Raw genomic sequence first — 21,869 nt, forward strand, 5'->3', positions numbered from 1 at the left:
ACTGAAGTTTAAAAAAAATGTTACGGTAAAAAGAAACTTTTAGATGGAACCCCATCCATTACAAATCTGTAATATGCACAGATCAGAAGACTGCCTTCTTATGAGACTGGGGTTGTGTTGGGTTTTACGATGTGTTTTCTTTCTTTTCACCCCTGACAATCAGGTAAGTTTGGCTCAACAGTTTAAGTATTTTTGCGGGGCACCTGGGTGGCTCAGTCAGTTAAGCGTCTGCCTTCTGCTCAGGTCATGATTCTGGGGTCCTAGGATCGAGCTCCACGTCCAGCTCCCTGTTCAGTGAAGAGCCTGCTTCTCCCTCTCCCTCTGCCTGCCACTCTGCCTACTTGTGCTCTCTCTCTATCTCTCTGTCAAATAAATAAATAAAATCTTAAAAAAAAAAAAAAGAAAGGAATAAAGAAAGAAGTATTTTTGCATGCCCGCCAAGTGACAAGTACTATGTTATGTGCAAGGAAATCTAAGATGAATTATACAGTCAGAATCCTCCAGGATCTTTGGTCTCCATGCATTGCTATTCGTGGCCACAAATGCTTTGATTAAGGGATGCTCACAAGGTGCAGGCTGGGGAGAAAGACAGATCGTTAAAGGCTGCCCAGAGGAGGGGTGAGCAGAGATGAGTGATGAAAGGAAATTGGAAAATATTCCCTTTTATCACCATTCCTTCTGCTATGGAGAGTGCTTTGTCACATTTCTAAAACTTTCCCACTTTAAACACGTAGCAGAGACCTCTGAGGTGTTTCTCCCAGCAACAAATGGGTTTATCTGCTTCCAGATGGATCCATAAGGAATCTTTGGGCTTGCTCCCCTTTTATGTTCAGAAGTTGGTATGTACTGTATTTTGAACATTGAGGTAACTCAGCTTTAATAGCCTGCTTATAAGTTAGACTGCAGGTGCACAGCACTGTCAAAAACTGTTTCCATCACGCTCTGGGCCTGTGGAAATGGGCCTCTGGGAAAGCAAGGAAGCTTTATCCTAACAGGTTTATGAGCGTGGATACCTCAGTACAGTATGAGAAGGGAATCCTAAGTTTTGGTTTGGATTTTTTTTAAGAATTTATTTATTTCTTTATTTATTTATGAGAAAGAGAGAGAGAGAGCATGAGCGAGGAGAGGGGTAGAAGGGGAGGGAGAAGCAGGTTCCCCACTGAGCAGAGAGCCCAATGCAGGGCTCCATCCCAGGACCGCAGGATCATGACCTGGGCTAAAGTCAGACGCTTAACTGACTAAGGCACCCAGGCACCCCGGGTTTGGATTTTAATTGTCTGTAGGGTTGAGTTTCTCAATATTAAGGACCTGAAATCTGGGATTAAGACACAGTTTTTGTTAGTTCAAAGGCAGGAGAAGAGAGGCAGAACATGCCAGGTTGATGTCACTTGGGTTTTGACAGTAAGTTGTCAGATCAAAACTTAATGTGAGAGTAGCTCAGCAGTCCTTTTCATGCCTCCCAACTCCACTTCCTTCCCCCCGGAAAGTGAGGACAGGGCAGAACAGAATGTGTGACACCAGTGTTCTTTTCCTACTTGCCCAGAGTTTGTTATTGCCTTTTAATTTCCTAGGTAATCTTGGTAACCATTTGCAAGGTCGTATAGCAGGTCAGTGTAGTAGAAAGTACATCGGCTTTGAATCAATAAGGCTTGTGTCAGCTCTTGGATCTGCCACTTATTTGACCTATAGCTTTGGTCAAGTCACGTGCTCTGATTGCATCTCCATTTCTTCATCAGTAAAACTGTGATGCTCCTTACCTCATGAGTTTGGGGCAGAAATTAATATGTAGGTGAAAGTGCTTATTCAAGTGGATGAAAAAGAGCAAAGCATTGTTTTCTTGAGCCGTTGAGAAGTGTTTCATAAATACTGACTGAGTGCATGAAGGCCCTGGTGAAAAGAATGAGAACAGCGTGAGTGATATTAAGCTTCCATAGTTCCTACGGTAAAGCAATACCAGCTTTTCATTAAACTCTCGGGAACTGACAATATGTGCTTCTTCCAAAGGTGTGGCACCCTCTGTGGAAGCCTTTGATAAGCTGATGAACAGCATGGTGGCTGAGTTTTTAAAGAAGAGCAGGATCCTTGCTGGTGATGTGGAGACTCACGTGAGTATTTCCTTCTCTTGTTCTCTGTGGAGAAGATGACTACTATTAAAAAAAACAAAATGACAGAGGCGGGCGAGGATATGGGGAGATGGGGACCCTTGTGCACTGCTGGTGGGAATGTAAAATGGCTAAGGTGCAGAAAGTAGAGAATGGCGGCTCCTTGGGGCTGGGGGAAGGGAGAAATGGGAACTTGTTTAATGGGTACCAGAGTTTTAGTTTAACAATGAAAACTAAACTCCAGGAAAAGTTCTGGAGATCTGTTGCACAGCAACGTGAATATACTTAATGCTACTGAGCTATATGCTTAAAAATGGTTAAGATGGAAAATTGTGTATTATGTGTGTTTTACCACAATGAAAAAGTGCAGCCCGAGGAAAAGCAAAACCAAAGCATTTGAAAATCTTTGGATTGGAAAAGACCTTTAATGATATCTAGGCCATCCTCCCAGGTTTAGACATTTTTTTTTTTTACATTTAAAAATGTTTAGCATCATCCTTGAGAGCAATCATTATTTGCATGCATTTAGTGAAAATCCAATATTATAGCCAAACCAATTAGAAACCTAAAAGAAATTTATCACCAGGTTCTTCTTTTATATTTGCCTTTGTTTCTCACAGAGGATTAAATTCCACATCCATCTGCTTATGGACTTCTCAGCAATGGCAAAACCATTTTCAGTGTAGATTCACAGAAAATCTGATTCTTGAATAAAGCTGTGGTTTGCGGTAAAAGGAAAAAAAAAACATAAAAAGGGACTCTCTCTTACTTGTCTCCCAATTAGACATTATATGCAACACCCAACACCAGTCTTCCATGCAATCTGGTGACTCAGATTATACCAGAGTTTCCAGGATTGTAATTAATAGGTGCTTATCTCATCACGTTTGTAATACATTTGTTCATCACATCCGAGAAAAATGAAGATTCTCCTCATGACCTCCATTGTTATTAAATATACCTATTGAAGTGCCCATTGGCAAAAGAGGGGAAGCTCTGATGTACGTAAGTTCTGGAAAAGTCTGTGTAATAAGACGGGTTCACTTGAAATGTGTCATAGAGCTCAATAATTGCTCTGATCTGCTCTTGAGCTTTAATGTGTTTGTTCATAAGAAACCTTGTACACAGTAAAGATAGTGGCTGGGCTGCTTCTGTTCTGAGGCGTGACGGTACCTGAAAACCAACACAGAAAATGGACTGTTGCCGCCAACACACCAGGAGAGATTCTTGAATGATTGACAGACATTTACTGTCTTGAACACTATTACAATTGGATCATTATTGTCACTATTTTTTTAAGATCTTGTTTGTTTGTTACTATTTTTTAAGATCTTATTTATTTATTTATTTATTTATTTATTTATTTATCTGAAAGCGAGAGAGCATGAGCGGGAGGGGAAGAGGCAGAGGGAGAGGGAGAATCCGAAGTTGACTCTGCACTGAGCATGGAGCCCGACACGGGGCTCGATCCCACGACCCTGAGATTATGACCTGAGCCAAAATCAAGAGTCAGCCACTCAACCAGCTGTACCACCCAGGCGACCCTCATTATTGTTACTATTCGTTAACATTGACATTGTGTTTCTGAGGTACAGAGTACATTATAACTCTCATTAGTAATATGTCACAGAACTATGTAGAGAAGTGTTTTACTAGAGAATAAAGAGGTATAAATAGATATACTTAATTTTGCATTAAAAAAACATGTAGAGTTTGCATACTAAGTAAGTCTCTTCAAATTCCATAGTAAACAGTTCCTTTCAATTCTTTTCAGAACAAAGCAAGTTATAAATAAAGTGTAATTTCATTTATATTAAGTTTTTTCTTCTCTCCACTCATGAGCCTGAAAATAGTATGACTCAGTTGAAGGACTAAGCTCAATAACAGATGCAAAATGCTTAAAGAAATTTATGTTTTTCACTAGTGGGTTTTTAAAAAGTGCAAGAAGGAAGGTAAGGAGAGAAGGGAAGAAAAAAGAAAGAAAGGAAGGAAGAAAAGAAAGAAAGAGAGAGAAGGAAGGAAAGGAAAGAAGGAAGGAAGGAAGAAAAGAAAGAAAAAGAAAGAAAGAAAGAAAGAAAGAAAGAAAGAAAGAAAGAAAGAAAGAAAGAAAGAAAAAGAAAGAAAGAAAGAAAGAAAGAAAGAAAGAAAGAAAGAAAGAAAGAAAGAAAGAAAGAAAGAAAGAAAGAAAGAAAGAAAAGAAAGAAAGAAAGAAAGAAAGAAGGAAGGAAGGAAGAAAGCAAGCTTGTCATCCAAAAGTTTAGACTCTGATTCTACAACACAAAGGGAGTACAGACAGGCAGCTATTGTCCATCTGCCCATGACTTTAATACATTGAGCAAGTGGTTTATTTTTTCTCTCTTATAGAACCATGTGTCATTGACATTAAGCTTGCAGCTGCTGCCTCCCACATAAGCCAGAAGTGGGGGGTTGAATTTTGTTCCAAGAACACACCTGTTGCCTGGGGAAAAAAAAAAACCAAAAAAACCAACCCTCACATACCTGATTGTACAGTATGGAAATTTGAGAATGACACAAATGTGCATCATGTTAAATCCTAGCCCTGTGTTTAAAAGCTATTTCACAGATACTGATAATGAATAAGGGCAGCCGAGCTATGATTTAACGTCTGCTTCCATGTGTTGGCTGCTGGTTGGGCTTAATTTACTGATCACTCAATAGTCTATTGACAGAACAGACCACAAAAAAGGGGGACTAATAGCTACAATTAGGAAGCTCTGCTGAACCAAAGAGCATAACAGGTTTAGAAAAGATTAGATCTTGTAAGGCCGCCTTGGATGCAACATAAACCCAAGGGCTTATTTAAACTACTCTTCAACCCAGGAACACTGATGCAGCTTGCACCCCTTTTAAGACAGAATCAACAGTGCATAATTTTATAATAGAGATTTAGATTAAATGTAGTTTTCAATGTCAAAGGAAAGGGTCGTCCGTAATACCAAGCCCTTGGTCAGACATCATTTATCCTCAACTGGACTAATGTGATTGTTTCTTACAAAGCTGTCCTGTTCTTATTCATGCTCTATGGACCCAACCTAGGGCTAGTTCTAAACGATTTGACAGTCATGAAATAGCTACAAATCATATAGCTCCTCTTGATGCAAACCCTTTTTGGAGATTTATAGAATTTACATTTTAAAAATGTCTCTAGAAGTCTGGAACATTTATTTTCTGCCCTTGATTAAAATGGATAAGAAAGAAACACTCTTTTATTCATCGTTTCATAAAAGTGAAAGAACCATAATTTGAACAAAAAGGCAATAAAATTCAATTAAGAAGTATAACACACTTAAGCATCGTGTGATTAACTTGCACTGCACAGTGTTAGGACCTTGCCTCCCCTGCCTTCCTCAACATTTTTAGACAATTACGGTAGCTGCACTCTTGGGTCACAGTCACTGCTCTGGATGTGTCTCATCTTTGTCATTGATGTAAATCATCTACAAAATGTGTGTTCATTTTATGCCAGGCTGGTTGAATCATGAGTTCAAAGAGGGACTGACTAGGACTAGCAGTTTTTATCTGGGTCTTAGAGCTGGCTCTACTTTTTACAGCATAACCTTGAGCTCATCCCTTACCCTCCTCAGTAATGAGAATGGACGACCTCACTCCCAGGGGCCTTCCCTTTCTCACAGCCGGTGGGTCGAGTCACATCTGTTGTGTCTGCATTAGAACATGAGGGAGGGGCTAGTCGGTTTCCAAACTGAGCTTGTCAGAGACCAGGGAAAGTTCTTCAGTCATCTCAACAACCGAAACAAGCAGAAGGACACATGTCAGGGGAAGGATGCACAGAACACTGAAGCTAAAATATCCTGCTTTACTATGCTATAGAAGACACTCCGACTCCTTCACTTAAAAGAGACCTTGAGGCCTCCATGAATCTGTCCTTCTTGGTCTTATAGGTTGTCACTTATTCCTTTATTGGGCCTTTTCTCTGAAAATGATAACTCTTGGCCTTGGAATAAGTAACACAAAATGTGTGCATGTTTATTTTACTAATTGTACCTTTTCTTCCTTAATTCGTATTCATTTAAGAAGTGATCATTTTGGGGGGCCTGTGTGGCTCAGTTGGTTAAACATCTGTCTCTCGGTCTCAAGCTCATGTCTTGATCTCAGGGTCCTGAATTCAAGGCCCACGTTGGGCTCCATGCTGGGCATGGAGCCTACTTAAAAAAATTTTTTTTTGCATTTTAAATGCTTATAACCTGGGTCTATATAGGAACCCTCCTGCCCTCACAAAAAAAAAAAAAAAAACTCATCAAAAGCACAGGTTCTGGGTTGACTCAACAAACACCCCATTCTACCCAGATGTCTCTCACTCTCCTGCTCACCTTCAGCCAAGTTGTTTCTCCCATTAACTTCTAGTTTCCTGCTAATTGCTTCATTTGAAACATATATTTTTATGGTAACTAGACATAGAGTACTTTGGCAATTTCAAACCCAAAGGATCGGTATGTCTTTCACATTCTCCAAATGGCAGAGATCCAAAAAATGACTTGGAGAAAGAATTCTGACCCTAGATTTCATACAGACTTTGAGATTGGGCTTTTCTTTCTTACTGGCTTAGCCGGTTATGATTGTCGGAATTACTAGAGAAGGAGATACGTTAACATCATCCCTTCTAATATACATCTCTTTTCTTTTTCTTTCTCCCTCTCTCCTTCCCACCCTTCCGTCCTTCTTCCCTCCCTCCCGCCACACGCTAGAGAGGTTAGCTGACCTCGGTGATAGGTTGAGTGATGAGCCATGACTTGGTGCAGAGCGAGGAATCTGGTCTCTGTAGTTGTGCTCCTTTGGGTGGGGAGACACCTGCCTTTGACTCTCTGGGCAGCTGTGTCCCCCATCACCTTTTCAGGGAACTGGGTCCCTAGTGAGAAGCAAGTGGCCCTGACTGCCACCTTCCTCCCAGGCTCTGCACTCCATAGCGGTTCCCGCTTCCCCTACCCGATTTTCACAGTGTGAGGAAAGTAAGTCGGACAGCTGGCTCAGACAAGGGCTGAGGAGAGGGTGGAGCATCACCACTGTTCATGTGCTTTGGGTGTCTCCTCAGAGTCGCGCTGAGTGAGGCGACGGGGAGGATGGTGGCCTCCAGGACAGATGCACGGTGTCCCTTGCAGGTCTTGGCTTCTGCCCCATCACACCAGCCTTGTCTCGGCCTGGTCCTCACTCACTGTGCTGTTGGCATCAAATTTGCAGAATTCCGGAAGGTTGCAGATCAGTCTCTGTCATCATTTCTTCCCAAGTATGTGAAGAATTTTTGTTCTCAGCAGTGGACACATACTTTGCGACCCAGCCCACGCTCTGACGCACAGCCCATTCCTGTGAGGTCGCTAGCCTTAGTGGGACCTCCCGGGGACCACTTTTGAACTTAAGGGCATTTGTGTTTAGAGCATATAACCCCTGTCTCTTTCCTTGCACATTCTCGTTTCATGGCGCATTTGGAGCTTTGGGGACCGGCTGGTGAGAAATTGGTCTTAGAATCCAAACATCTCTTGAAGGGCCACCAGGCATTGCTAACCCTGCAGGATCTCCCCGTCTACCAAAAATAAAATGTCACCAAAAGGTTTTGCTGAAGCAATGAATTAGGTGCCGTGAATCTTGCAGGTTAAGATTTTTTTCTGCCCTTTTTTTTTTCTTCCTGGACGGTAAACAGTAAATTTACTTCTACCAAACTTTTGCCTGAATGCTTTTTTTTTTCCTTCTTGAAGGAGAACTATGGAATGCTAGTTCTGGTTATCTGTGTTTGCTAGTACAAACCACACAAAATGCTGGGATGCATTCTGAGCGTGCCCAGGCCTGCTGTGGCTGGGGGAAGCCGTGTCCCCCACCAACTGCACCTGGGAACAAAGTAGATGACTGAGTCTCACACGAAGAGCATTGCTCTGTGTAGAAGCCTAGCAAGAATCTGCAGCTCAGGCCATGTCCAGGGTTCCCGAGGGTGACCAGCAACTTCTCTCCAGCCATTTTTCTCCTAGGCAGTGCTCCCTCAAAGGATTGCTTGGCATGTCAGAAATGAATGATGGTTCCCAGTGCCACGAAATACATGTCCTTGTCCTCACCCTTCTCTTTCCCCTGCCCTTCCTTCTTCCTAAAACTACGCCAATATTTGAAATATTTGTTGTTTGTTTTCTCTCTAGACTTCAGGATCACTTAATTGTCCGCACCAGAGGCTGCGTCTGCATCTGCAAATTAATACTTTGTCTAAAAGGAATGGCCTGATTTCATTTAGATTATCTTGTTATTTCTATCCATGCACCCATCCCCACAAAACACATGCACACGCACACACACACACGTGCCTATCCACTATGTGCCTAAGAATTCCTCGTCACGCTGTATTAGTGACATATAAGAAAAAAACAGCCTCGGGCAAATATATGGGATGTCAGGCCCAAGACTCCCTCAGATTGCAGGAAATATGTTTGCAGATTTGTTAGTGTATGGAAGGCAAGTACAAAATATGCTTTCTCGCCTTTAGGAGTAGTATTTAGATTATTATTTTTTAGTATATTTAGTATTTAGGTTGTGGTTTACCAATGTAAGTTTCAAAATATGAGAGTTTATACGTTTTATAACATATTACAAACCAACTCTTCTTAATGTATCAAATATGTTTTAGTGATATAAAAGAAAACAGGGTACTCAATGAATAATTTATTGTTCATTAAAGAAGATGCATATATATATAAAATAATCCATTATATGAATGTGCATATACATATATATATACTCAGCCATAAAAAAGAATGAAATCTTGATATTTGCAACGATGTAGATGGACCTAAAGGCCATTATGCTAAGCGAAGGAATCAGACAGAAAGACAAGTACCATATGATTTCACTTACATGTGAAATTTAAAAGACAAAACAAACCAAACAGAAGAGAAATAGACTCATAAATGCAGAGAACAAACTGGTGGTTGCCAGAGGGGACAGGCCTGGGGAGGTGGGCAGACTGGGTGAAGGAGATTAAGAGGTACAAACTTTGAGTTAGAGAATAAGTAAGACATGGGGTTGTAATGTACAACATAGGGAATACAGTCAGTAACATCCTCACAACTTCATACGGTGACAGATAGTAACTAATCTATTGCAGTGATCATTTCCTCATGTATATAGATAGCAAATCACTATGTTGTACCCCTGAAACTAACACAATATTATATTTCCATTGTTCTTCAAAAAAATAATCATTTATCACTCATATGTGTTTGCAATAGAAATCTTTTCCCTTTCAGAAAACACTTCTTTTTTCTTTTTTTTTTTATAGATTTTATTTTTAAGTAATCTCTATACCCAACGTGGGGCTCAAACTCATAACCCCAAGATCAGGAGTCACATACTCCATTTACTGAGCCAGCCAGGCGCCCCAGGAAAACACTTTCCTAAGGCACTTGGAATATTGATACTTGACTTTCAGTTAGTCAATTTTGTTAAAACTGATTAATATACAGAAAAGGTAGTATGGTTTACCCATAATTTGGGGCTCACTCGGTGTTGGGGTTTATTACAATGTTCCAGAAGTATGCTGCTTTCCTCTGAACCTCTCAGCGTCTAGCACTATGCCCATAGTGAATGGCTAATCAATGCTTGCTAAATAGGTGAATGAAAATGAATGTTTGAGTGAATGAATCAAATCATTAATGAATTACTGAACCAGCGCATGGATGACCATACCGTGGCTGAAAGTTTAGATTAAACAATATCCTACACCAACAGTTGAAAAGATATCAAGGCCAAGTTTAAAGTCATGAATTAGCAAGTGACATATGGAGAAACATAGACTGTAGATTTTTGTGTATCTCACACACACACGCTCACATCCTGAATTTCTCATAGACTTGACAATTTATCTAATACCTCCCTCATTCTCTTCATTCTCATTCAGAAAAGCTAAATGAGAATTTTTTTTAAAGATTTTTAAAATTTATTTGACAGAGAGAGACACAGCGAGAGAGGGAACACAAGCAGGGCGAGTGGGAGAGGGAGAAGCAGGCTTCCCGCGGAGCAGGGAGCCTGATGCGGGGCTCGATCCCAGGACCCTGGGACCATGACCTGAGCCGAAGGCAGATGCTTAATGACTGAGCCACCCAGGCGCCCCTAAATGAGAATTTTTTTCAAATTTATTTGAGGATAGTTGACACACATGTTACATTAGTTTCAGGTGTGCAGCCTAGTGATTCAGCATCTCTACTGGTTACATTATGCTCACCACAGTTTAGCTACCATCTGTCCTGATACATGGTAATATCACAGACTGTCTTCCCTGTGCTGTGTTTTTATTCCTGTGACTTAATCACTCCATAACTGGAAGCCTGTATCTCCCTCTCCCCTTCACCGATGTCGCCCATCCCCTCATTGTCCTTCCTTCTGGCAACAATCTCTTTGTTCTCTGTATTGTCTGCTTCTGCATTTTGTTTGTTTATTCATTTGTTTTGCTTTTTGAATTCCACATATGAGTGAACTCATAAGGTATTTGTCTTTCTCAGTCTGACTTATTTCATTTAGCATAGTATCTTCTAGGTCCATCCACATCACAAATGTCAAGATCTCATCCTTTTATATGGCTGTGTAATATTCCTGTGTGCATGTACCCTTTTTCTCCATTCATCTATCAGTAGACACAGGTTGCTTCCATATCTTAGCTATTTATTGTAAATGCTGCGATAAACATAGGGGTGCATGTATCTTTTTGAATTAGTGCTTTTGTTTCTTTGGGTAAATACCCGGTGGTGGGATTGTTGGAGCGTATAGTATTTCTATTTTTAATTTTTTGAAGAACTTCCATACTCTTTTCCCGAGTGGCTGCACCAATTTACATTCCCACCAGCAGTGCACAAGGGTTCCCTTCTCTCCATATCCCAGCCAACACTTGTTATTTCTTGTCTTTTTCATTTTAGCCATTCTGACAGGTATAAGGTCTAAATGAGAATTTATAAGGACATGAAAATCCATCAATGTAGTGACTTGTAGTTACTGCCAATAAAAATCCCACAAGCTCTATCTGAGACAAGATATTTTTGTGAACTTCACTATAAGTATTTTAAACTGAAGCCCAGATTTTAAAAAGCAATGGTATTTTGTTTGTTTTCTTTGTTTGGATTGGGTTTTGGCATGTTACTTTCCCCTTTGATCATGAACATTCAAAATGATAGTGATCGGGTGAGAAGTAACTTTGTGGAGTCTGAAGGGGCCAGTTGGGACATTAAATTTTTGTATGGGACTTCATAGTGTATTTCCAGTAATCAACTCTCCCAGGTTCCAAGAGTCTTTAGCTGTCTTTTTATAATTTTAAACACCTGGATGAGAAGTAAAAAATTGAATAGATTGTCTCAATGTATCGAAATACTGACCATCCCAAACTTAGAAACAGGTACCCCAAAGTTCACTTGTAAATTAGTTCTTAGAAACTTGGAAGACATTTGTCCATAGACCTGATATAAGCAAAGGGGGTTCAATTCCTACGCAAAGACACGGAAGAACATTCTTCCATGTGCAATACACAGACCACTGAGATCTACAGTCTTTTTGCTAATGGTCTGCCGTGAGAAAGGACAGAAATTGTAAGATTTGAAAACTTTGCTAGCAGTCCCATAGAGTAATTTTAAGTCTACTAAATCTGGTAATTTAAAAAACTAGGACTTGTACTTGGGTTTTTCATTTCATTTTCCTAGTAAGGCTTTTTATTATTTTACAAAAGTATCAGTCTGTGACAGATGAGAAATAAAAAGAAAAACCTTTAACCAAATGTTTTTTGAGCGGCACTTATGTAATGCAAAATGCTAGGAAAAAAAATTATTTCACTGTGCTTTTAGTTAAATGAAGCAGGAAAACAGTAACATGAACTGCAAAATAGTAGTTCCAAAGGCAGGAAAAAGAAATTTTCTGAGGATAACTGAGCAGAAATTGAAAGGAGAATAAAGAGGTGGCATACACACTTTAAGAAAGATTTGCATTATTAAAAATGAAGTCTGAAAAGATATTCATTGAATTGCTGACAATGGTCATTGGGGGTGGGGGGCGTGGACTTACTGAAAACTTTTAATTCCTAAACATTCATGTCTTTTGAACTTCTTGCATCATGTCTGTGTTACTGTTATCATCAAAAGAGGGGAAAAGGAATATTTGATAGGAGAAGAAAAAAATCTTGGAATCAGGGTTTTGCCTGAAAGGGAGTTCACTTAGCCGCAAAAGACAAATGAAGAGAAAATGCAGGCACCAGGTGGCGCCACCGATCCTGAGCCCTGGGCTGCAGGGCACCCTTGTGGTCAAGGGTTCAGGGTGCCTGGGAATCCGTGGGGAGTTGGGGAACAGGTGTCAGTCAAAGACCTTTCATGGGTTGAGTGTTCATAGTAAGAGCTCAGTCTAGATAGAATGATGTTGGCTTGATATGGTTGATGAATGAACCTAATCTGTTCTTAGCTAAATTTTGTAGTTGCTAGAGATCAATCTTATTTCCCTGCCTTATTTTCATTTTCCATATTTGAGAGAGGTAATGTAAAGAAGGGGAAAGAGAACTAGCATTCATTGAGAGCCCGCTAGGTGCGGGGCACTTTGCACAGCGACTGACAAACATTTCTTGGTCAGTAGGAGAACCATTTAATATGGACAACACTGGAGAAAGATTGGGTAACTTGCTTATGGCCATGCATCTAGGAAAGGATAGAGTTGGATTCTATCTCAGGCCTATCTGAAGGTCTAAAGCTCATGATCTCTACACTACACCACCCCACTTTCCAATAATTTAAGTCATTCATTATTAAGCAGTAGTCATTGAGCTTCTGTTGTAATAAAGACCCATTTATGTAGGTACCCACTGGCCTCATCTTCAAGAGCATATCACCTACTTGGAGACACAAGGCATATACACATGCATGGAAGTTAAATAAGAATATGGCTTACATAACACGAGAGGACAATGCTTAGTGTCACACTGCATTCTAGAATAAGGCTAACCTTGTTGTCCCTAATTTTTTGGAGTGATCTTAGAGCAACCAAGTGCCTTTTACTTGTGTAGACCCAAGGTTTATTGACCATGAAGCAGTCCTGGCTTACTAAGTCAAAAGATTTGGTTTAAACATGTTGGTAAAATGCATTAGATTCCTTAAGTGTTAGAAAAACAAATTAGAAAATTTGGAGAAGGGCCAATCTGCCAAGTATTTTTTAGCTACACAATGATTGAATTTGAAAATAAAGTTAATTTAGGAGAATGGTTTTGTGCAGAATACAAACTTGGAACAATATTCATACCTGTCAGAAAAGCAAATGGATTTAAACATACAATGTTTTTTTTTCTTTTTTCCCCTATTCCCATGCCTTGAGAAATACTGAATGTTTTTCTTTCAAATCTTTGGCCTTTTTTTAATATAAACTGCAACAGTGGATTATTTAGAAGAGTTTTTGTTGGTTTTTCTTAAACTACAGTGATTGTTTTTGTATTAGAGATTTTGCAAAGTCTTCTGCACATTCTATTTTTGTACACTGCTTGTTTAATTTAGACCACATGTTCTGGACCTCTTTCTATGCCAGTAGGTTGGGGTCTACATTATCATTTTTAATGACTGTGTAGTATTTCATTGTATGGCTACACCATAATTGATATAAACAACCAAAATTGTATTTAGGTGAAATAATGTACACACAAGAATGCAGGGCCTGGACTAAGGTGACCCAAGTAAGGCCCTCAGGTGTGACCCTGAGAGGGAGCATGCCTGTGCTTCTCACCAGCGTCACCCTGGTCCCGTCCCTGCAAGGTTGGGCATCTAGTGTCATTTATCATCATGTTAAAAAGTAGTAACGTTTGACTTGTTTTCAGTTTTTCCCCATTAGAAACAAAATTTCAGTGGATATCCTTGTACAAACATCACTTTATTATTGTACAATTGTTTTCTGAAAGAAAATTCCTAAGTTGGAAGTACTAGGTCAATGGCAAGCACTGCCTAATACTTCATGTTCCTCTTGCCCTTTCTCCCCCTCCCCCGTACCCCCTCCACACGCATACTACTGATTCATACTCTCATGGTGTCTTAAAGTGCTTTACACAATTTTGTGATGATTATGAACTAGGAAAATAAGAATTTTAGGGAAATAAGGCATGATTTGAATGCACATTAATATTCATGATATTGACTCTTTAAAAATGCTTTGCCCTCTGCTGGATGTGCAGGGGGTTAAAAGCAAAGCTATTCTTCCCCATATAAATCATCCTTTTTTTGTGAAAGAAAACCATCTATCAGTTCTTTTACATATTATTTGACGTACCAAGTAATTTATTTAAATTCCCTCTTTGGGACTGGATGTATGACGTGTTTTGGGTGGGGTTGGGTGTTGAGTCACTTTAACTGAGACCACTAATGCAGCTGAACCATATAATAAAAGATTTCAGGCATGGATGTAAGAGGGGACGTGTTGGAGCTGATCCCTAGTGTCAGAACTGTGCACCGTGGTTTATGTAAATACTTATGTGAGTTGGAAGTTGCCAAGGCAACAATCCTATTAATGAAGAATAAACCTCTTTTATTATCAGTGCCTGAATGATTATTTTTTTTATAAACTGTGCCTGGTAGTCTAACATTGACATTCTTAATCTACCTACTCATCTTTGCTTTCCAGACTGCAAAACTATTTAGCTCTATTCAATAAGCATGCCTCCTTTCTCTGCCAATGAAAGTGGGATTATTGGGGGGGAAAAAAATTAGTCAACTGTAAGGGCAGTAAAACACTAATTTATAACAATTATCTAATATAAAATTATTGCCCTTTTGATATATACTTTGACAAAGGCAGAGCCTGAAATTGACTGAACTTGTTTGGTATTTGAGTGGGCCAGTCTTTAAATTAACTTGTCTTTATGATTTAATGGAGCATTGCCAACATATTTTTAAATAAGTGGAGTGTGACATTACTGCTTCCTTCCCCTAGTCAGACTGTAAATTTAGACTCCATTTTACTGCGTGCACACTGGATACTTGAAAAAGGCAGCTGTGGCTGAGTCATAGGCCTTAGGGAGCCCTGTTGTCTTGAAGGGCCAGAGAGCCACGTTAAGGGGAATGGGAATGATAGCTAGAAATGAGTGGGTTCGAAGCAGTGTGCTTCTTGAGTTCTAGAGAGAAGGAAATCTTCTCTTCAAAAAAGAATACATTCCCTTTTAATGAGAATGCTTCTTGTGTGTTGTCAAGCTAACCAAATGTTGTCAAGCTTACCTTTTCGGTCGTGGGTGGGTGATATCAACAGTTCATTCCTTTCAGGATTGGATGTTTGTTGTCTGTTCTGTACAACTAGCCCCTTAACACCTACCACTCACGTTCATTAACCAGTCCCCGTATTCACGACCCATTTCCTTGATTTAAACTTGGTAGCACCCAGGCACCTAGTAGGTACTCAGAAAATACATTTTGATTGTGACATTCAATAATAAATTTCTGCTTTACTCAGTTATACCTTTTGCATGTTTTTCCTGATAATAAAATTTTAATGTTTGATGAAGAAGAATTTGACAACAAATGTATGAAGAAGAGAACAAAAGCCACTCATAATTTCACTACTCAGAGATAACTGCCATCGATATCATGGCATATTTATTTCATAAGAACTTTGTTCAAAGTCCTGTTTTTTCCTTGGTAAGTTGGAATCAACACTGTCATCTGTGATGGCCATATGTATAAGGACAAATGACACATGCCAGGCACTGACATGCACAGGTAGTCCAGGTGAGACATTAGGTTGTTGACTGAAATGATGGGGCCAAAGCTTGGCCCTTCTCCCATGTCACTGTGGCAATTTGAGGTTCAACAACAAATAGTCAATCTGATTTCTCAGTTCTTATTTTTAGCTTTAGACTACATCATTAGCCAAACAGATTTGCCCTTGGAACAGTTTTTAACAAACACAGATGTACATGTTTCCTTATTAATGGCAACTCAGCTGGCTTGCTTGATGCCTTTTCCTAATGGCACATTGGGAAGAAACAAGGCTGTTCCCCAAACTTATCATGCAGAATAACCAAAGGTCCATGGGAACTAAAGAAGTCATAATGAAGAAACATCCCATCCTTGTATGCTTTATTCTTGGCTGTGACGACATAAAGGGGCAGTTTGAGTGTTGATTTAGTTCCCTACCTCAATAATCTCCATAAGCACCTCCAAGCACCCCAAGATAAATATGATAAAAATAACAATGATAAGCACAAAGAATAAAATCTCATGTAATGTGGATAAAAGCATAAAACCTTGCTATTTTAACAAACAGAAACAATCCAAGTAAAAATAGAGTTTTTATCATAGTCTCTTAGTGACCCCCCCCCATTATCATTGTTCTACCACCCTTTCCACCAGATTACCGTCCCCAAGCCCTTCCCATGTAGGTGTTCATAACACCTCTGTGTTCATAACTCCCACACACACACCTTATATGCAATCCCATGTAAATATCAATATAGCAGTTGGTGAGGAGATGCTCTGTCACCAAGAGGATGAAGACAGGATAGAAGTTCAAAAATACCTGAAAATTTAAACAGAATAAATTTTGCTTAAAAAAAAAGTGGAAGAAGGACTTCTAGTTTCTGGTTCCATATGTAAGGAGCTTAGAAGTCACCACACCATCCTAACAACAAGTAAAAAGCTGAGCAGATTAAAAGACAAGCAACTCTTTTTGGATCTATAAGAGAAGGGAGGACACAGAGCAAACTGCTGTCCCCAGGATCAGAGAAACAGGTGATACACAGAATTCCAGTTTATTGGAGCAAAGACTCAGGAGTGAAACTGCCATGGGAACCAGTGCTCGGGTAGGAAAAGAACCTGAACCGTAATTGATGGATTGTTGGAAGCTCAGTGCGGACAACTCTGAGAGTTAAGAACTCCAGGAAGACCCAGTTATTGGAGTCCCCCACAACATTGAGAGATATACCCATAGCATTTCAACGAGGTTCCCATAGTAAATATGGAAGAAAAGTCCCCTCAGACTTCTGGAAAGGGGAGGGGGAAAGTAAGCATTTTGAAATTAGCCAAAGCACTCTGTTCTTAACAAGGCCTGTCCTCAGTGGAAACTAGTTAATCAGAGCATAACCTGGTAGAGTATTATCAGAGCCCTACTGACCTCGGAAAGAGAAATCCTCAACTCCAGCTGGCTCTAGTCTTCCACACAGGGAAGAGAAATCAAGTCCAGATCACTGTAGCCACCCTGTCCCATCCAAGGAGGAAGGAAAAAAAAGTGAGAGACCCTTGTGAAGTTCACAGTCCAGAGGCATAAGGTCACTGAAAGACTGAGACCTAATTGCAGGATTAAAGCACATGTCCTCATCTTGCCTCACCACTACATTACTAAAGTCCTATTTACAGCAATTTCTTTCACTCAGTACATCATATGTGGCTATCTGTCTATCTATCTATCTATCTATCTATATGCATATATATATAATTATATATATATTACATATAATATTATATACACATAATACATATAATATGTATTACATATATATATTATTATGTATATATATTACATATTTTATATATATATATATATTACAAGGTATACCAAAAGACAAAAAACAGAATTTGAAGAGACAAAACAAATATCAGAACCAAAGATAGTAGTGATGTTAGAATTACCAAGTTGGGAATTTAAAATAACTATGATTAATATGTGAAGGACAATAATGGAAAAAGTAGACAGCATGCAAAAACAGATGGACAATAAACAGAGAGACAAAAATCCTAAGAAGGAATCAAAAAGAAATTCTAAAGATTAAAAAATACTGTTACAGAAGCAAAGAATGGCTTTGATGGTCTTATTAGTAGACTGCACACCACTGAGGAAGGAATCTTTGAACTAAAAGATATATCAGTAGAATCTTCAAAAAACAAAGAGCACAAAGACCAAACAAAACAGAACAGAATATCCAAGGACTTTGGGACAACTACAAAAGGTGTAACGTATGTATAATGGGAATACTAGAAGGAGACTAAAGAGAGAAAGGAATAGAAGAAATATTTGAAACAATGATAACTGAGAATTCCCCCAAACTGATATCAGAAACCAAAACACAAGATCCAGGAAGCTTAAGGAATACCAAGTAGAGTCAATACCCAAAAACTACACCCCAGCATATCATTCTCAAATTATAGAAAATCAAAAATAGGGCGCCTGGGTGGCGCCCAGTTGGTTAAGCAACTGCCTTCGGCTCAGGTCATAATCCTGGAGTCCCTGGATCGAGTCCCGCATCGGGCTCCCTGCTCGGCAGGGAGTCTGCTTCTCCCTCTGACCCTCCCCCCTTTCATGCTCTCACTCTCTCAGTCTCTCTCTCTCAAATAAATAAATAAAAATCTTTAAAAAAAAAAAAGAAAAGAAAAGAAAATCAAAAATAATGAAATAATCCTGCAAGAAGCCAGAAGAAAACACATTTTCTATAGAGGAACAAAGATAAGAGATACATCTGACCTTTCATCAGGAACCATGCAAGCAAGAAGAGAGTAGAGGGAAATATTTAAAGTGTTAAGAAAAAAAACCTACCAACCTAGAATTTTGTATCCTGAAAAATTATCCTTCAAAAGTGAAGAAGTACTTTCTCAGACAAAAATTGATGGAACTTGTTGCCAGTAGCCTTGCTTTGCAGGAAATGTTAAAACAAATTCTTCAGAGAAAAGGAATATAATATAATTAGCTCAGAAACTTCTATCTATATAAAGAGGAACATCAAACAAGGAATAAATGAAGGTAAAATAAAAACTTATTTTTCATATACTTGATTGATCTAATGTAACAATTCGTTCAAAATAATAATAGAAACAGTGTATTAAATTATGTATGCTTATGTATATATCATATATATGCATATGTATCCATATATATGTATATGTACATATATATACATATATATATGAATGACAGCAGTGATACTCAGGACAAGATGAAGAGATTAAGATTATTTTGTTATTATAAGGTATTTATGCTACTGTGAAGTGGTATAATGCTATTTGAAAGTGGACTGGATTAGTTGTATATTGCAAACTCTTGGGCAACCACTTAAAAAGGGAAAAAAAACGTATAACTGATATGCTAAGAAAGGAGAGAAAGTGGAATCATCTAAAATGCTCAGTTAAAACCACAGAAGGCAGAAAAAAGAGTAGAAGATAAAAATAGGAACAAATAACAAGAGCAACAAATGGAAAACAGTAATGAATATGGTAGATATTAATCCATCTATAGCAATAATCACTTTGAATGTCAATGGTCTAAATGCACCAATTAAAAGATACAGATTGTCAGAGTGGATCAAAAAACACTACCCAACTAACTACATATTGTCTACAAGAAAACCATTTTAAATATAAAGACACATACAGATTAAAAATAAATGGATGCAGAAAATATACCATACTAACATTAATCAGAAGAAAGCAAGAGTACTTGTATTAATTTCAGACAGAGCAGACTTCCAAGTGAGGAAAGTTACCAGGGATAAAGAAGGGCATTGCATAATGATAAAAGGTATTATATGAAGAGAAAACTACAGACCAGTATCTCTCATGAATATAAGTCCTGAAATCCTCAAAAAATATTAACAAATCAAATCCAAAAAAGTATAGAAAGAATTATACACCATGGTCAAGTGGAATTTTTCCCAGGTATGCAAGGCTGGTTCAATATTCAAAAATCAATTAATGTGGGGTGCCTGGGTGGCTCAGTCAGTTAAGTGTCTGACTCTTGGTTTAGGCTCAGGTCGTGATCTCAGGATAGTAAGATCCAGCCCCGTGTCAGGCTCCCCACTCAGTGGGGGTCTGCTTGAAGATTCTCTCCCTCTGCCCCTCCCCCTGCTTGTGAATGCATTCTCTCTAAAGTAAATAAATAAATCTTTAAAAAATTAATGGTATTAGGGTTGTACTGGCCTCAGAATGATTTAGGAAGTATTCCCTCTGCTTCGATCATTTGAGAGAGACTGTAGAAAATTGATATAATTTCTTCACTCAAATCTACTGAATCTGAAACTTGGGGTACAAGGCTCAACAATCTGTTTTAACAAATCATCCAGGTGAATATAATGCACACTTAAGGTTGAGAATCACTGGTGTACGCCTTCGTTATGGTTCTTAATATGTCAACCCAGATGCCTTTCATAATCTGACTTTATAGAGTTGGTGCCTATGTTCGTTTTTACAAAATTAGACATCTTCAATTTGTTTTAAGCAAAATTGTGAAGTGGTGATATTTGTCTTCGTCATCCTATCACCTCTTTTCATCAGCCCATTTTCTTGTCTTTCTTTCATCTCTCAGGTCCATCTTTACATCTTTGTTGGCTGAAACTCAAGGAACTTCTCCTTTAGAGTTAGAAGCCCCTGATTAGAGGCCCCTAAGGAATAAAATCTAAAAATACAGTATCTCTAATTGTAAAATATAGGGCATTGGCAGATTAATTAGGGAGGAATATGGGGATGGCATTGACCATGACCTTCTCAAAGCCAACATATTGCACCCAAAGAGCAGATGTCCATTCTCCTGACCTTAGAAGAGGAGGACCCCCTTCCCTTCAGTGTCTGGGTCTCAAGAAGAATGATACTTTTTCGGAAGATCTGGAAATCCCTTCACTACAGGTACCCTGGCTGGGTACTTTTTCACCTCCTCCATGTCTCCTACCTATTCATTTTTTTCATCCACATAGTACTTTGCCTGTAGCATTCCCAGTGAAACAATGCAAAGATCTGATGAGTATTTAGAGATCACTTGGGCTTCCCCTGGGAGCCAGCTCTCTCCTGAAGGGATTAGATGGAAATAAGTCATATTTGCTAGTGTCTGCTAGTCCTGAGGTTTGCTTTAAACTGATTACAAAAATTCATTCTCCTACTCTGTCCCCTAGGAGCACAAAACAAGGTGGTCCACCATTCCATCTATCCAAGAATCCCAGTTACCTAAGTGATAATTGATCGAGTTTAAATAAAATGTGTAGTCTTGACTCTTACCAAAGTCTCCCTTTCCTCTCTGCACACACGTGCTTGTGGGTAGATAGATGCACATATACACCCACAAAGGTCACTGAGGCTCTCTGAGCCCTGCACACATGTGATGGACAAACTCAGCAAAAACCCTCAATTATTTGTTGTTACTGAAAACCCCTACGTTTGGCTTTTTCTTTCACAATGTTTTGAACTGCCTGAGTGAGCCAAATTCTCCCTTTCAAGTTATCAGAACTCAGCAGGTTTAGTAAAATTGCTCCTAAATAGGATGCTGTCTGGTTGAGGGGACTCATAGAACTTTTCTGTAGAGGCAGGTGGATCAGAATATCTCAAGTGTGGAAAGAAAATCCTTTGAAACATGGACCAATGAGGTTAAGTGTGCATGTGGTTTACAGTCTGCTAATTAGGCCCAGAGTTCTAGGGAACTGGAAGGAGAAATCTTTCTGAAGATTTTGTAGATTCTGTAGATTTCTCTACATAAGCAAAGTGAAAGGGATAGTTGAAGCAGGTATCTAGGTTTTGACCCATTCTCTGCTCCAACCTCCACCCCTCTTGTTGAGTGAAAGGCTGTTTGGGGAAGGACTCTAACTAATGAAACTGGCCATTCTGCTAATCAGACCACCAGAAAATTACTCTACTAGCACCAGACTAAATATTTTTTCTAGGGAAAGTAAAAAAAGGCTACTGATAGTGTTCATCTTAGGATAACTACAAAAATATTGTCAATACCCCTCAGAGCTAACAGTTTTAACTACAGAGGTCAGATAATCCTAAATTACTGTTCCACAGCAACTATAATTCA

The 21,869-nt window shown here is 39.1% G+C and overlaps 1 protein-coding gene across 1 annotated transcript in view; it reads left to right on the forward strand.

The window, feature by feature from the left end:
• The window catches only part of CAP2 (cyclase associated actin cytoskeleton regulatory protein 2), a 133,377-nt gene that overhangs the window by 27,704 nt on the left and 83,804 nt on the right, over positions 1 to 21,869 (forward strand). The window contains exon 3 of the mRNA XM_021696918.2: positions 2,005 to 2,105. Coding sequence (XP_021552593.1) covers positions 2,005 to 2,105 — 101 coding nt within the window. The remainder of the gene's footprint in view (positions 1 to 2,004; positions 2,106 to 21,869) is intronic.

Source organism: Neomonachus schauinslandi, chromosome 8 (assembly GCF_002201575.2).
Source record: "Neomonachus schauinslandi chromosome 8, ASM220157v2, whole genome shotgun sequence".
NCBI lineage: Eukaryota > Metazoa > Chordata > Mammalia > Carnivora > Phocidae > Neomonachus > Neomonachus schauinslandi.